At 38.2% G+C, this 15,016-nt stretch overlaps 1 protein-coding gene across 1 annotated transcript in view; it reads right to left on the minus strand.

Annotated features, from left to right (window-relative positions):
- EDEM3 (ER degradation enhancing alpha-mannosidase like protein 3) overlaps positions 1–15,016 on the minus strand; it is a 32,600-nt gene that overhangs the window by 11,609 nt on the left and 5,975 nt on the right. Inside the window, exons 3-13 of the mRNA XM_080407572.1 lie at positions 13,573–13,673; positions 11,029–11,068; positions 9,486–9,598; positions 8,620–8,773; positions 7,345–7,479; positions 6,113–6,218; positions 5,391–5,488; positions 3,960–4,085; positions 3,281–3,364; positions 1,082–1,165; positions 429–553 (exon numbers count right to left, since the gene is read on the minus strand). Coding sequence (XP_080263698.1) covers positions 429–553; positions 1,082–1,165; positions 3,281–3,364; positions 3,960–4,085; positions 5,391–5,488; positions 6,113–6,218; positions 7,345–7,479; positions 8,620–8,773; positions 9,486–9,598; positions 11,029–11,068; positions 13,573–13,673 — 1,166 coding nt within the window. The remainder of the gene's footprint in view (positions 1–428; positions 554–1,081; positions 1,166–3,280; positions 3,365–3,959; positions 4,086–5,390; positions 5,489–6,112; positions 6,219–7,344; positions 7,480–8,619; positions 8,774–9,485; positions 9,599–11,028; positions 11,069–13,572; positions 13,674–15,016) is intronic.

Genomic DNA, 15,016 nt, shown 5'->3' on the forward strand with positions numbered 1-15,016 from the left:
AACAAATACTCATATTTGCTCCATCTCTGAAGACTTCACGACTATTTTTGTTGAACTTAATGCCATTAGCTTTCCTTCTACTCAGAAGAAGCTATGTTTGGAGGGAAATGATTCAGCATGTTCAGTACAAAACAGCAATATAGAAAAAACTAATAAAGCTCTTAAACTTCTAGATTTGAAGTATATTTTGTTATTGAAAGTAATTAATCTACTGCTCTGAGACAAATGTAAAGTTAAACTAAAAATATTCTTATGCAACAAACTAAAAATATTGAAATAGTTTATCGACTATGACAAACAGGCAATTTAAGGCTTGGTTATCAAACAAGACAGCTACTCAAAAGTCAATTAAATTATGCAAACAGGGCAATTAATTTTTTTATATAATCGTTTTATGAGAGAAAAAAAAAAAAGTTGAGAACTTTTACCTGTCTTCATGACTTCCTGTACGAACATCCTTCATTGCAGCAAACCCACACGGTACTCTTGCATACTTGTTCAAGTTCTCAATGAGTGTTTTTCCTACTTCTAGATAGTAAGGGTCCCCAGTAGCCTATAAAAGAAAAACAAAAACCAAAACCAAACATATAGGTGCAGCTGACTTACTGTACAATTAGCAGCTTTCATTTTCCCAGTGCTGATTTATTGACTCCATACCTTGTCAGACACCAGTAAAGTCTAATTTAGTTATTGGATACTACTGGATTACCTATTACGAATATGCAGATAAGCACATGGAAATACAGGGACGCAAGACATTCAGGCACTGCTCTCCTGTGCAAGGTACAAACGGCTTTTGCTCTTAGCCTCCAAGACCTCTTTAAGAGAGTTTAGAAAGATCTAAGTACTTTACAACATACGGGCCTCTGTCACTTAACAGTTTTCTTTCTAATTCTAGGCATATAAAACAAAATTCGTAGGACAATTTTTGATAACCAGTACTTTCATCTACTATCTACAGGGTCCAGTACATAAAATAAGCTGGAGATACGCTGCTCATTCTATACTGAAATAAAACATCAACAAAATACCAAGTACTACACAAAGTGACCAAAAGTCAGAGGAATATAAGTGATCTTACCTTATACAAGAAGTAAGTGCTTTCAGCAAATTCAGGCCTTAAAGGATGCTGAGCCCAGTGAACTCTAAAGTCCGTTGTGAATGCCTGAGGAGGAAAAAGAACAGACAAAAATAAATGCAAGAATGAAAACCAAACACAGGTTTATTTTGGATCCTGTGTTAACCACATTACAACAGCTAAGATACGCAACAGTGCAGGACTGAAGGCCCAGCATCAATCTCAGGGGGGTTTTAAGAACCTCTGTCCAGTTAGTACATTTGAGACCAAAACCTAAACCTCAACCAGCGCTCTCATCCACTTGGCATGAGCGAGATTTAGGGTTGCGTTAGTGCAGGACTCCAGGCACCACCCAGCCTCTTGCCGAGTGTCCAGCAAGTGGAGTTCCAGCAGGAGGTACCAGAGAGAACCCGTGTTCCAGACCCAGGAGGCAGCTCGGGGCCTCCAGGGGCTCCCATCAGCACAGCCCGACCTCCAGCTGCTGCTGCAACCCAAGCAAAGCCGCCTGGAGCAGGGCTGCTACACAGAGACCACCCAGGCTTTGCCAAACACCATTTCTGCAAACGTACCTGCTACCTGACACTTCCAGTGCATTAAAGTGTCCTTTCAGACTGACTGATGGTAAGCAGCTGCTTCTAGCATAAGAAATACCACAGACTACAAGTCAGTTACCTAAAAATTTCCTAGTATATGTATTCACTCTTAATATGCGCTGGCAAAAGCCACTTCTGTGATGCCTTATATTCACTACTAGTTCATACCAGGGTTTAAACTAAGTTTTTGCTAAAGGTGATGGCATATCGGGTTAAATACAACTAACTCATCTTTCAAAGTTTCCTTCAGAAGTACAAAGCACTGGGAAAAAACAAAAGAACCATAAGGAGCTAAATCATACCATTTTAAAAGCATTAAAAAAAAATAAATAAAATCATTCCAATGCTTAGAAAGCATTCTTTGGTCTTGATAGCCACATGTGAATGTGATGTTAATTAAAATATTCTCTAAGAGAAATAAGCTTACACCAGAAGAAAGTCAAAATTCAAACTGGAGTCAGAAGCTTCTTCCCATGTTCTGGGTCATCACAGAATAAAGACACACACTTCAGCAGGTAAACAAGCTTCCCTGTGCAGAACTAACTTGCTCAAAGACCACACCTGTGGTATCTATACATAGGTTTGTGTACATACTTTCGAGGACACTAGGCAAGAATTCAGAACATTCTCTCAGAACAATTCAGTCTTTAGTTTCCCTCTGTGCTGATTTTGGCTGGGGTAGAGTTAGTTCTCTTCATGGTAGCTGATATGGGGCTATGGTTTGAATTTGTCCTAGAAACAGTGTTGATAACACAGGGACATTTTAATTATTGCTGAGCGGTGCTCACGCAGCACCAAGGCCTTTCAAGCAGGCTGGGGGTGCACAAGGAGCTGGGAGGGGAAACAGCCAGGACAGCCGCCCCCAGCTGCCCCACGGGATACCCCTTACCACATGGCATCACGCCCAGCACATCAAGCTGGGTAAGGAGGAGGAAGGAGGGATGTTCAGAGCGATGGCATTTGTCTTTCCAAGTAGCCATTAGCTGTGCTGGAGCCCTGCTTTCCCAGAGGTGGCTGAACACCTGCCTGCCGATGGGAAGCGGTGAATGAATTCCTTGTTTTGCTCTGCTTGCATGTGCAGCTTTTACTTTACTTAAATTGTTTTTATCTTAAACCATGAGTTTTCTCTTTTACTCTTCTGATTCACTCCCCCATTCCACCAGCAGGGAGTGAGCAAGTGGCTGTGTAGGGCTTAGTTGCCACCTGGGGTTAAACCACAACACCCTCCTTGGGTTAATAAAGATGATTCTGATCTTTAGCATTAATGTTGTTATATTACTAAACAGCTAACACAACATGTGCTTATACAAGTTTTGCATACTGAAATGAGTCAAGGTCAATTCTGAAAGGCTGAAATATAAAGCCTAAGCAATTATTAATAGCTGCAGCTTCCTATTATTTTGTTAATTACAGCATAACTGAAGGAAAAATATTTCATATCCAAAACACAGCTGTCATACATGCAGAACTGTAAATCATGTAAGAATGCTGTGGAAACGAGCCTTTGGTTTTAGTAACAAATACACCTACAATTTTTTCAAATGGTTATCCAAGACTGCTCAAATCTGGGTAAGAATCAGTTTACATGATCAAAAAATTACTACCTTACCTCTGGAAGAAAGTTATGCTTTTTTATAACCTGATAGAGCATCTCGTGAGTTTCAATAGCAGGTCTAATATCGCCCTTCAACACCTAAAATTAAATAATAAAATTAACACTAATTCACCATGCACAGGAATAATATGCAAAGTTAGGCACGCTCACTGTTCATGTAAAGCTACAGACCAATTCCTACATTTTCAGTGGATACATGCTATAAGTATTACCCCCTTTCAGCGTAAGCCACAGATCCATAGATATTCCATAAGAGCTTTTTAAGCACAATCAGTGAGGTTGTTAAGACTACTGGCTATGTAGAAAAAGAATCTCTATCATTTAGAGAACTGTGGTGGAACTATCATTTAGTTTGCCTTAAAGATGCAAACGGCACACAAACTAGAAAACTTGTCACTTGACTATTAAAAAGGCAACTTCATTTGAGCGTTTTCATGACTAGGAGAGAAGGAAGCATATCGTACAGACATATTTTTCCTGATACTCAACACGGCCAGAAACGCATGTTAACTTGCATTATAGCACTGAAGGGACAGGATGAGTGAGTACAGAAATCCTCATTCTGTATTTCCGAGAAATCAAATTACTACACTTGACTTGTCAATTATATATCCAGTCTATTTAATCATTTACTTGTTATTAAAATCACCTGCACGTGGGTTTTAAACCTTACCTGCAATCCAGGGAAGAAAGCTAGCAAAGAATCCATCCAGGTCCTAGCATTTAGCATTGGTTTATGAATATGAACATCAAGAAGAAGAGGCGGTTGGCTAATGTATCTCATTATGGCATCATAGTGCTGACAAACATCAGAAAAATCGTGAGTTTATATTATCAATACATTTTACAAAATACATCTAGATCACCAGACTACGGCATTTTCTTTCAATGGAAGAACCAGTACCACACTCTCAAGCATTATTACATTTGGCAGTGCACAGTAGTTTCTAGTTTTGCAAACTAAAAAGACGTGTAGTAAATACTGAAGAGCTCCACGGTATTCCAATGCAATACACATCATATATTCCAAGTAATACACATACACGGAAGTATATTCAGCAGCCACGTGATAAACAAGTAACTACCACAGTTAAGGTACAATTGTTTTGATTGAATTTTTAAGCACACACTAAACAAAGCTGAAATTGCTTTCTCTGAACAAGAAAATTCTAAAGCAAATGCATCTCAGAAGAAGGGGAAAGAAGATATAAAACCCCAACAGAGCAGCTGGACTCGATGGCTTATACGAACATGAAAACCCACTAGCTCGCTTGCCAACTTGCTGACCTCCAACCCTATACTCCCCAAGATAACGGCCTTTCTTGTTTTCTGAAGCACAGAAGGTACAATTGTGAGCACATGAGCCAAACCGATAGGAAACTGTTAATAGACGTAATTGAGACAAAATAAAATGGTGGCTGCAGGTTAGTAATATGAAATATTCATTACACTTAAAAGTGTTGCAACAGGCCTTTAGCTACTGAATTATTCCAATTTTAATATTGCTTATGATATAAGATCATGCTGTATAAAATTATTTCATGATATAACATGGTTTTATTGGATATTGCCATTTTCAAAAGAAAGAATACTTTTATGAAAGAATAACGGTGCTGACAAAGTTGCTTAGTAGTCTAAGTGGTTTTCAGCTTGTAAGTATACTTAAACATATACCGGGCCTTAGGATCTGCAGTGTAATGCAAGACCCAGACTTTGATTTTCAGATCTTTTTTGTTGCTCCAGGACAGAAAGAGACTGTGCCATGGCTTGTGACAAGAGACCCCTATGCTGTTTTACAGAAACATTTGCAGTATTACACTCTCCAAGGTGACCTTGAAATACAGCTTCTCCTGTACTGGAAACATGGAAAATAGTCCAGAAGATTTCAGTTTTCATTGGATGGGGTTAAAACAGCTGCTCAGGTGACAGTTCACCTGAGATTAGCAGAAACTCGTAGTAAAATGAGCTGGCACTAGACACGTCACAAGTCACAGAAATTCTACTAAAGAGCTCTTCACAGGCTTCTCAGGCTAACAACTGACAATACAATTAGTCTTAAATTTGTCTTACAGAAGGCACAAACCTGAGCAAGGTGTTAACTTACCGTGTTAAATCTTTCCAGGAAACTGTCATCTCCCAGCAAGACATAGGCTTTTAATAAATATTCATAATACGAATCTATTCCTGCTCCAACTCCACTATCTAGAAACAGCAGAAAATGAAAAGGTGGTTTGAAGTTTAAGTAGCTATATGGCTATTTTCCCTCAGTTTCATTTGGATTTTAAAGGCTTTTTCAGTAAAAGGAAATGCATCCTGTCGCTAGAATTATGGCACAGATGGATGCAGAGACACAATACTGTACATCTATGCTAAAGGCTTTGCAATATCAGCGCATATAGTAATATGAACAGACATGCATTGAAGCCAGTTATTTCACTTTTCTCATATGAAATATTTCTACCGGGTGCCATAAATAACGTCAGTCCTATTTATATTTTTCCTATGTACTTAGAGTTGAATCTCTGAAAATTTATCCCAAGGCATTCCCCTCGCAGCATTAAACTGAATCAAAGAACACTTTCTTTGCAATGAATAAAACTAGTTTCACTACTAAAACCCCCTTTCAGAGCAAAGCCAGGCTCCATTGTAGCAGGTTTGTCCAGCACTGGAGTTACGTAACTCCATTTGCCTATTCCATTAATATTTTTGAATAATGTAGGTAAGTATGTTAGCTGGAGTGGGGTGTGTCCGTGTAAAGGTATTTTTTTTTTTTTTTTTGCCCAAAACCACTTGTGGTCACTGATTCTGAGTCAAAATACCACACACCTTTGCGGACCCAGTCTCCAGTATGAATATTAATAGTAACGCCCACTAAATTGCTGCTGCGCTGTCTCTTTTCCCAAATAAAATCAAGTGCTTTCCGCGCATATTCCTGCAACAACAAGAAAGTCTCATTAAAGGAAATTACAGAAACACAGATACTAGAGACTTACTCTTTTGTCTATTGAAATTAAGATGTTAGGAAGTTATGTTTCATATCTAATAATTGTTAAACTCAGTATTACACACACTTAAATACTACGACATTCAGTCCACATGTTATATAATTATTCAGTTGCTTTTTAGAAAGAATGGTGCTTGACAACACAACTGTTTGCTAATACACTGTATGGTCTTAGGGAAGTCAAACATCATTCTCTCTCTAAAATTGTTTATACAGATGGGATAGTGTTACCTAATTAAAATATTTCAAGAAATATATAATCCTTAGAATCAAAGTCACTGTGTCTTTTCAGACATCTCAAGGTAGAGCAGCAACCTCTGTTGTAGCAACCTTTGTTAGTATACAAGTTACATATATTCTTTATATACACAAAATTAATTTGAACCTACTCAACAAGAAAGGCTTTAAATCACCACACACATGGAATTTTAGGGGGCAGGCTTTACCAAAACACACAACACAGGCTCAGCTATGATTCCACCAGGTTCTGTGATATGAAATACCAGGCACATAATGAAAGATTTCAAAAAACTCTAATCTGGAACACAGCCTAACTTTTTTTTTTTTTTTAATCAGATCAAAGAAAACATACCTGCAAGCATTTTCGTTTAGCTTTCTGCTGACAGTATACTCTTAGGTAGGTCTTGCACATGTTCAGTGGGACTACATGTGTGGATATTTTTATTATTTTTTTTAAGCTGCATTTTAAAGACCAAGTATCTCACTCTTCTTCTTATTAGTCCTGATCATTCTACCCAAAAACTACGCAAGCATTATCCTTTAGCTGATCTTCAGTATATCTATCTTGTTTACTTCTGTACTTCTTTAACTACTTTCAAATTATTTCCTGTATTTACAAAAAATAATCAAATTAATACTTAGAAAAAAGCCCACAAACACAATAAATCTGAACACATACAAACCTTCTGTGCAGAACAACTAAGATATGCACCCATTTCATGCACTCAAAATTGTTTTTTTCCAAAATCACAGAAATGTAATAGAACACTAATGAATGCCTAATCCAAAATATAAGATATCATGGAAAGCAAACCTCAAATATAGATGTTCCTGTGAATCGGCTTAAAGCTGCAAACTCAAGGATCAAGGTACCTGCACAAGCTGTACAGGTATCAGTTTCTGTTCCTGTTCGAGCTTCTGGATGTCTTACACCAAATTTTAAGTTAACCTAAAGAAAAGTAGAGATTATAATCTTTATTACTAGCTTACAGAATTCACACTCCCACGATAGGTCTGTAGAGCAATGATACAATCTACGCTTTTTCTAAAGGCAAGAAAAAGATGACACAGCCCACTTCAGTTTTGCTCTGCTTTACCACATACTGTCAACTCAAACACGCACATAAAGTTATCCAGGAGTACTCAAAATACTCAAACCTCCAAAACAAGGACTGGCCCAAATACCTCTTGCCTGGTTCACTGGACAATTGAATAAAATAATACCACTCTGAAATATCTAATTCTAGCAATTTATTTACCAGCAAATCAGGAACTCTGAACATCAGAAGTGCTCATGGAAACCAAGCTTTGTAAATATCTCACAACTGCAGGCTCCAGAGGATACCTGCTAGATGGACCTGCTTTTGTTGTGGGCACAACTTTCCGCATTCTGGAGAGGGCCCTCTCAGCAGAAGGCTGTCAAACACTGAACATTTCAAATTAGACATTTTCACTAGAAAAATGCTGATTTACTGAGATTAAGTTTTTAATTTATGGGAAAGTTTCCAATCAAAGCCGCATTTCACAAACTCAGTGGATGATATGCACGGGAAGTAGTTTTCTGTCATTCAAAGAATAGGTACTATGCTTTGTTAGAATATGATGAAAGTTTTTACGTTAAGTGAGTATTTTTAGATTACAGCTACCTTTGCCCTCTTAAAAATACAGATGTAGACCATGAAGATTAATCATTTTTGTGCTAAATTCAAAAGCAAGTGCCTGCAAGTTGCTCTTTCACTGTCTTAGTGAGAGAGAAGTACCAAAACAAAAATTACTTTCCTCAGCTACTTGGTTGTGCCTATAGTAGCAAGGAGCAAGAAATCAGCAGGCAGTGATTACACTGTTACTATTCACCCACCACAATGTATGTTAGAATTTTCAGAGCTGGAAATGTAGGAATTCAGAGAGCCTAAAACCGTATTTTAAAATACCAGGTAGCTTATATTACAAATGAGCACTTCACAGGTTTTGATTTTCTGTACACTTAATAAATATACAAGTAATCTTAGAAACAGAGATAAAACCAAAACAAAAAAAAACACCTTTGCTTACAGAAGTAATCCTGAATTGCAGAAACCAGAGAACTTACTCTTGGATAAGGGAGACCACTAGTGGTGTTAAAAGCAGGTAAAAGCTTGTAGCCTAGCTCCTTTGCCATGTGCAGAAGTTCACCATTGTACCACTGCATGTATTCACCTTTTTCTTTCAGCATAATTGCCACCGAATGCCCACCTAGGAGACCTCTAAAACCAAGAAAAATTATCCACATCTCAACAGGTATATTCATCTGAACAGCAAAGCAAAAATTTCTACAATTTAGATGACTATGTATATAACTGTGCTATATTTACATGGCCCTAATTTTCAGAAACGCTGAGCAGATGCAATTCTGCTATAATCGAGGTTAGCTGCCAGTATTTTGGAAGCAACTCTTACTGTTTAGGACTCAGTTCTAAACTGTAGAGGAATCATTGATTCATTAATATAGTTAGTGAAGAATAACAACCAACACCTCTAAAACTGCATATAATAGCTTAAAAATAACCTGCTCTGATCCTGTGTTGAGCAGCAAGTTGGACTAGAGACCTCCAGAGGTCCCTTCCAACTTAAAATAATCTATCACACTAAGCATCGTTCTATCCATTAAATCAAGTATTGAATGGTGCAATCTGTAAGACCGTTTCCATTAAGAAAAACCACTGCTACCTCAGCATGCGCAGTGTTTTAAAATCAAAAAAGCTATGGCTGCAGCAGATAGATGGGGGTCAACTTGATTCAGTACCACTGCATGGATTCCTTCCCAGCATTTTAAAACCTTTCTTAGGGCAAGTGCCAAGCTATGCTGACAAAGGCACAACTGTTTTAAATGAGGTGAAACAGCACAGAAAGGTATGGCTTAAGGACATTTACTAAAAATCCATTTTCAAAAGTTTTTAAAACATAAAAGTTACTCACCCAAGGACTCTTATGTTGGTTTCAAAGACAGATACAACTATGTCGTTATCTAAATTAACATCCTTTATTACTTTTTTTACAGCCTCTTCAAACTCTTTGGTTTTATTTAACACCTGGAATACAAATGTAACCAGGTGTTTAGGATCCAACATAGCTAATGCAGTCACACCAAGGTGTAGAACAGGTGCAATGAATTAAAAAAGAAAGCATTTAACATGCCTTAGATTGATACTCTGGCCCTGCAGGGGCATACTCTGATACAGTGCAGACAGACTTTTGTTTTTCTCATGAGATACGTGAAAGAGAAAAGAAGTTGTACGCAGAAGAAAGTCCCTGAGAACGTACCCGAAGTATTACCCAGGGATTTATTTGCTTGTTCCTTTCCCTACTCTCATGCCATGACTGTAGCAACAGGACTGTGGGCTGTGCTGGAAAAAGTAGGCAAAGACTGGCCTGCTCCAATGCCTCCAATTTCACAGAAGCCTCCTACCCATGGACTAAGGACCCATGTCCTAAGCTCGGTGAATCATCCTAGCAGTCATCCTCCTCCCAACAGTTTCCTCCTTGTGCCTGAAGAACAGCTCAGGCATTTCCTCCAGATTTTCTTTCACACTGGCTTTCTTTTAGTTCAATCTTTTAAGAATTTTTGTGACATCCAATTTATTATTGCAAATGCCTTTAAATTCCCCAAGTGTTAATCCTCCTCTAAGAGAAGAAAAAAATAAACCACAATAATCCATCTGAGTGTCCGGCAGAGACTGGAAGATCCAGACTCCACATTTTCAGCTTTTACGGTCCCAGTTTCAAAGGAGCCAAGGGTCATCTCCTAGCACATCATAAAAAGGGAATGGCTGTCAGGAAAGAGCATTATATGATTCACACCCCAAAATCCAGTAAGGATTTTCAAAACTTTTTAGATTTACTTGTAGATAGATGCAAATGGCCAAAAGCTCCTGATTTCCAAACTCTATCTTATGATAACAAACTATGTCAAAGGGACTGAAATCTAATGAAAAATAGTTCATTAATGATTGGAATCTTTAAAATAAGAGATGGAACATAAGAAGTTTGGCAACATTTCCTGGCAAACACATCCAGGGTTGCATTTGTTTAACGTGTATTTAAGTGAACACAAATTCATCCATGAAATGTGTACACACAATTTAAAACCATAAATAATTCAGTAGCTATAAAGAGGTGTTCACCCATAAGTCAGCATGTTGCTTTAGACTATAATGGGAAGCAAACTCACATACTTTTCTGTGAAGTTAAGAGCCCAGGAAAAGCAAGATGAGAAAGCACCAGTGAAATGTGAAGGAACTGTTCTAGTTTTCTTTTTGCAGCAAACTCCAACCACCACCATTGGAGCGCTTGGAAGTTCTTACAAGCAATAGCCACTTCAAACAAATAGCCAGAGATCAAAGGTGAAGAAAAAATAGTATTTTTAATGTATAATTTAACAAAATAGAAATCTAAAAATAAGTCTGAGCATCAGAACATAATCTTTTTATTTTATCAAACTTTGCTAATAGATTAAACTTACCACAAGAGTGTCCAAGGTATCAATCAAGGTCAGTGAAAATCTATGAAACAAAATTTAAGAGACTTACTATAGACCTGTACGTGTAGAAATTAAACCATTTTTAATAGTAACCAATACCATGGAAGAAACTAAATTCTCACAGACCATTAGCTGCTAAAAAATCAGTTGCACACAATATGTTTAACATCAAAACACCCTAGCAAGTTTCTTCCCTTTGTTAGTGACCAAAACAGGAGCTGACTGAAACAAGCTATGATTATAAAGATATACTTACTGCAAAGCTTTCCAACTTGTAAGCAAATTCAATTTTTATTTCTAGTCGCCAATCAAATACCCTAAAAAACCCAGTAGACTGGTTCAAAGTCTTTTCTCAACCTCTTTTTTTCTTTCTTTTTCAAAAAATGGAAGAATGTTGACTTATTAAGTGTAATAATAAAAACATTAAGGAAGATCAAAAATCCCTCCAAGCTAAATGTCTTCTACCACAAACTGTTCCAATTAACTGCTTCAGAAAAAGCTGCAATTTGTTGCAATCAAACTCGATCAAAATTAGTGGTGAAAGACTAAATAAAATGCTGTTGTTTTGTTATGCAACTTAAATGCAGGATATAATAGAACAGGAAAAGGGCAGTAAGGAGGGGCTGAAGGTATGTAACAGCTTCTGTACTAGGAACAAGAGAACACACCAGGGCTTTTCAGCCTGTAAAAGCTCAAGTGTCATTATATGAAGATAATTACATGAAGATTCACTGTTCCACACAGTACATTTCACCTGGTGCCATCCAGCACTAGCAAGTGGCAGGCTTAAAATAAAGAACTACTTATTCCACAAAAAGAGAACAGGTCCACACTGTTTGAAACACGAATATCACCATAAGGCTTGTTCTGTTCATATATTCTTCTCTAGGCCTGTTATAGAGCTAGCCAAGCTGAATGGACCTTCAGCATAACCTGAATAAAATTGCTCTTGTGTTAAGAAACACAAAACATGCAACGAATAGAATTTACGGAATACGAGGGTAGTAAAATTGAAGTTTGGAAACGGTTACAACTGCCTATTGAAAAACAAGTGTCCAGAATTTAAGCAAGTGCCCAGTGTTTGAGAGCCTGTAGGCAACACGTGACTATGCATGGAGCAGAATTCAAATTCTAATGAAGTGGCCATATATTACTATTTTCTTTAATTTGTAAAGATATAAAGGCATTCTGGGAGCGTTGTGGCTATGCGCAACTGCATAATAAATACATAACTTTTTCCACACAAAAGGGGGGGAGATCACGCATTGCACAGCTGAGAAGGCTGGTGTGCAGCTATACTCCCCAGCCCTCCAGGGAAACAGAATTGACCTAGCTGTCTCACCCTGTCATTTGTGATTGCAAAAGCTTGTAGAGAACATGACTGAGCCAGCTGGCAAGAAAAAAGGATTATATAAGAAATCTAATAAATAATAACAGAGCTAATTTTTAGGAACAGAAAAAAGCACGTACACAGAAAAAATAATAAATACACTATTCAATGCATCTAAGGGACTAGAAGGTATTTTTACTCAAACAATAATACGTTAATAAGTAAAAAGAGATCATTTAAAAGAATGCATGACCAGGATTAAAAATACATTTTCTCAACACTTCTTTCTCATCACCTGGATGTCTCAATACCACCAAGGCAGCAGGCCTATATAGGACTCTCTAGGCTAAGAAACTTATGTACATAGCAAAAAATAACCAAAATCATATGCTCAATATCATAGAGTGAATTAGAAGTAGTATTTAAGACAAGGACTTCACTTTTGATTAAGACTATTCTGCTTCAGGACACTAAGCAATGATACCAATAAAAACAGCATCAGCTATCTATTATTTGCTCTATAAACTGCATGTACACAGACAACAAAGGAATCAACTACAAACACATTTAGAGTAAGTTAATTTCATTTTTTTCAATTTAGATTGGAGAAAAAGTACTTAAATCTACATTCTGATGGCCAAAGAACCCGTACTTCGTATTATAAGCTATCTTAAAGGAAAAAAATATGAAGAATTTCCATGTCTGAAATAATGTTTTATATTCTGGCTAAGGCCTCAGGCTACCACACACACGATAATCATTTGATTAACCGTGTTTTCAGAGAGCTTTCTAAAAAAAAGAAAATAAGTATTTCAAATATCAGTTAAGGCCAGCATAATGGGTAACAGTTTACTGCTCCGTGCAGCTGATAATTAACCCTTACAACCTCTATTGAGCAGTCAAATTTACTAATACCATAAACATCAGTTCATATTTGGAAGGCTTTCCTATGGAAAATACTTGAAGAATGATTAAAAAAAAATATCTTTGGATCTCATTCGCTGGTCAAGTCTCTTTTTCTGATTAAGATACACTTTCACATCAGTTAACAGCATGGGAGGAAATACTAAAAGCAAGCATTTCTTACAAGTGCAAGTTTATCGACACGTCAACTGAACAAACAAGTTTTATGGACTGCAAATTGTACTTAGATTCCTAGATGTTTATGTGAGACAGTAACCATTTCAAACACTAACTTTCCCAAGGCATCATCCACATCCCCTCGACTTGGTTCCTGACCCCGTACTCGTCCACGGCAAGTTAAAGGCATGAGTTCATCAGCTGGATACGCATGCTCCTGTAGGGAAACAAACCAAGGGAACGTTACAACTGCTACAGCCATTTCAGCAGCTCTTCAGAGCCCATTAAAAGGAAGCCCAATTACGCTGTACTTCAGAAAAACTGCATGACAATCACAGAATTTTGAGGTGGGAGGGACCTCCGGAGGTCATCTTGTCCGATCCCTTTACTCAAGCTGGGCCACCCAGACCAGTTGCCCAGTACTGTGTCCTGACAACCTTTGACTACCTCCAAGGAAGGAGACTCCACAACATCTCGGGGCAACCTGTGCCAGTACTCGGTCACCTTCGCAGTAAAGTGTTTCCTGATGTTCAGAGGGAACCTCGCATGTTTCAGTTTGTGCTCAGTGCCTCTGGTCCTGCCACTGGGCACCACTGAGAAAAGCCTGGCTCCATCTCCTTTACAGCCTTCCTTCAGGTATTGATCTACATTCGTAAGATTCCCTTAGAGTCTTCTCTGCTGCAGGCTGAACAGCCCCAACTCCCTCAGCCTTTCCCCATAGGAAAGATCCTCCAGTCTCTCCATTACCTTTATGGCCCTTCCTCACTGGACTCTGTCCAGTATGTCTACATCTCTCTTGTATTGAAGAGGCCAGAACTGAGCACAGCACTCCAGGTGTGCCCCCCCTGTGCTGAGGAGAGAGGAAGGATCCCCTCCCTCGACCTGCTGGCAATGTTTTGCCTAATGCAGCCCAGGACACCATTAGCTGCCTTTGCTGCAGGGGCACATTGCTGGCTCATGATCAACTGCACGTCCACTAGGACCCCCGGGTCCTTTTCTGCTGAGCTGCTTTCCAGCTGGGTGGCTGGAAATGATTAAAGTGTGAGCAGAGCAACAGGACCTCTTTCTAACCTCCCAAAGAAGTCTGGAACAACTAACAGCACATCCAAAAAAACCCTTCAAAAAGCTTCAAAAAAACCCCCACCGATTAACTTGAATACTTAATCGTGTGCTTTCTCCAACAAGATGCATGTGACACTTCCTATAATGTTCCTTAGACAGAAGTTACCATGTTAAAGATGAGTTTAATACAGGCATTATCAATGTCCGGTACTTCATGGAGAAATTAGTGGGAGTTAGACTTTAAAGTCACTCTGGAAACACTTCCAAATGAATAAGTGACTTAGGGTCACAATCAGTGCCAGATAAGAGAACTCACTTAGAAGGTAAGGTAGTAAAATGGTAAATCACTACACAAGGCATAACAAAAGATAACATTCACTCACAAAAAAAAAGCTTACCAAGACTGAGCCTTTTACAAATACAACCTTTTTTTTAGAGAGACGTTGCTAGATTCTTTTTTTAAATCAACTGTTCTTTTCCACATTTCTAGAAAAAGCA

This window comes from Falco punctatus (assembly GCF_963210335.1).
Source record: "Falco punctatus genome assembly, chromosome: 11".
NCBI classification, from domain to species: domain Eukaryota; kingdom Metazoa; phylum Chordata; class Aves; order Falconiformes; family Falconidae; genus Falco; species Falco punctatus.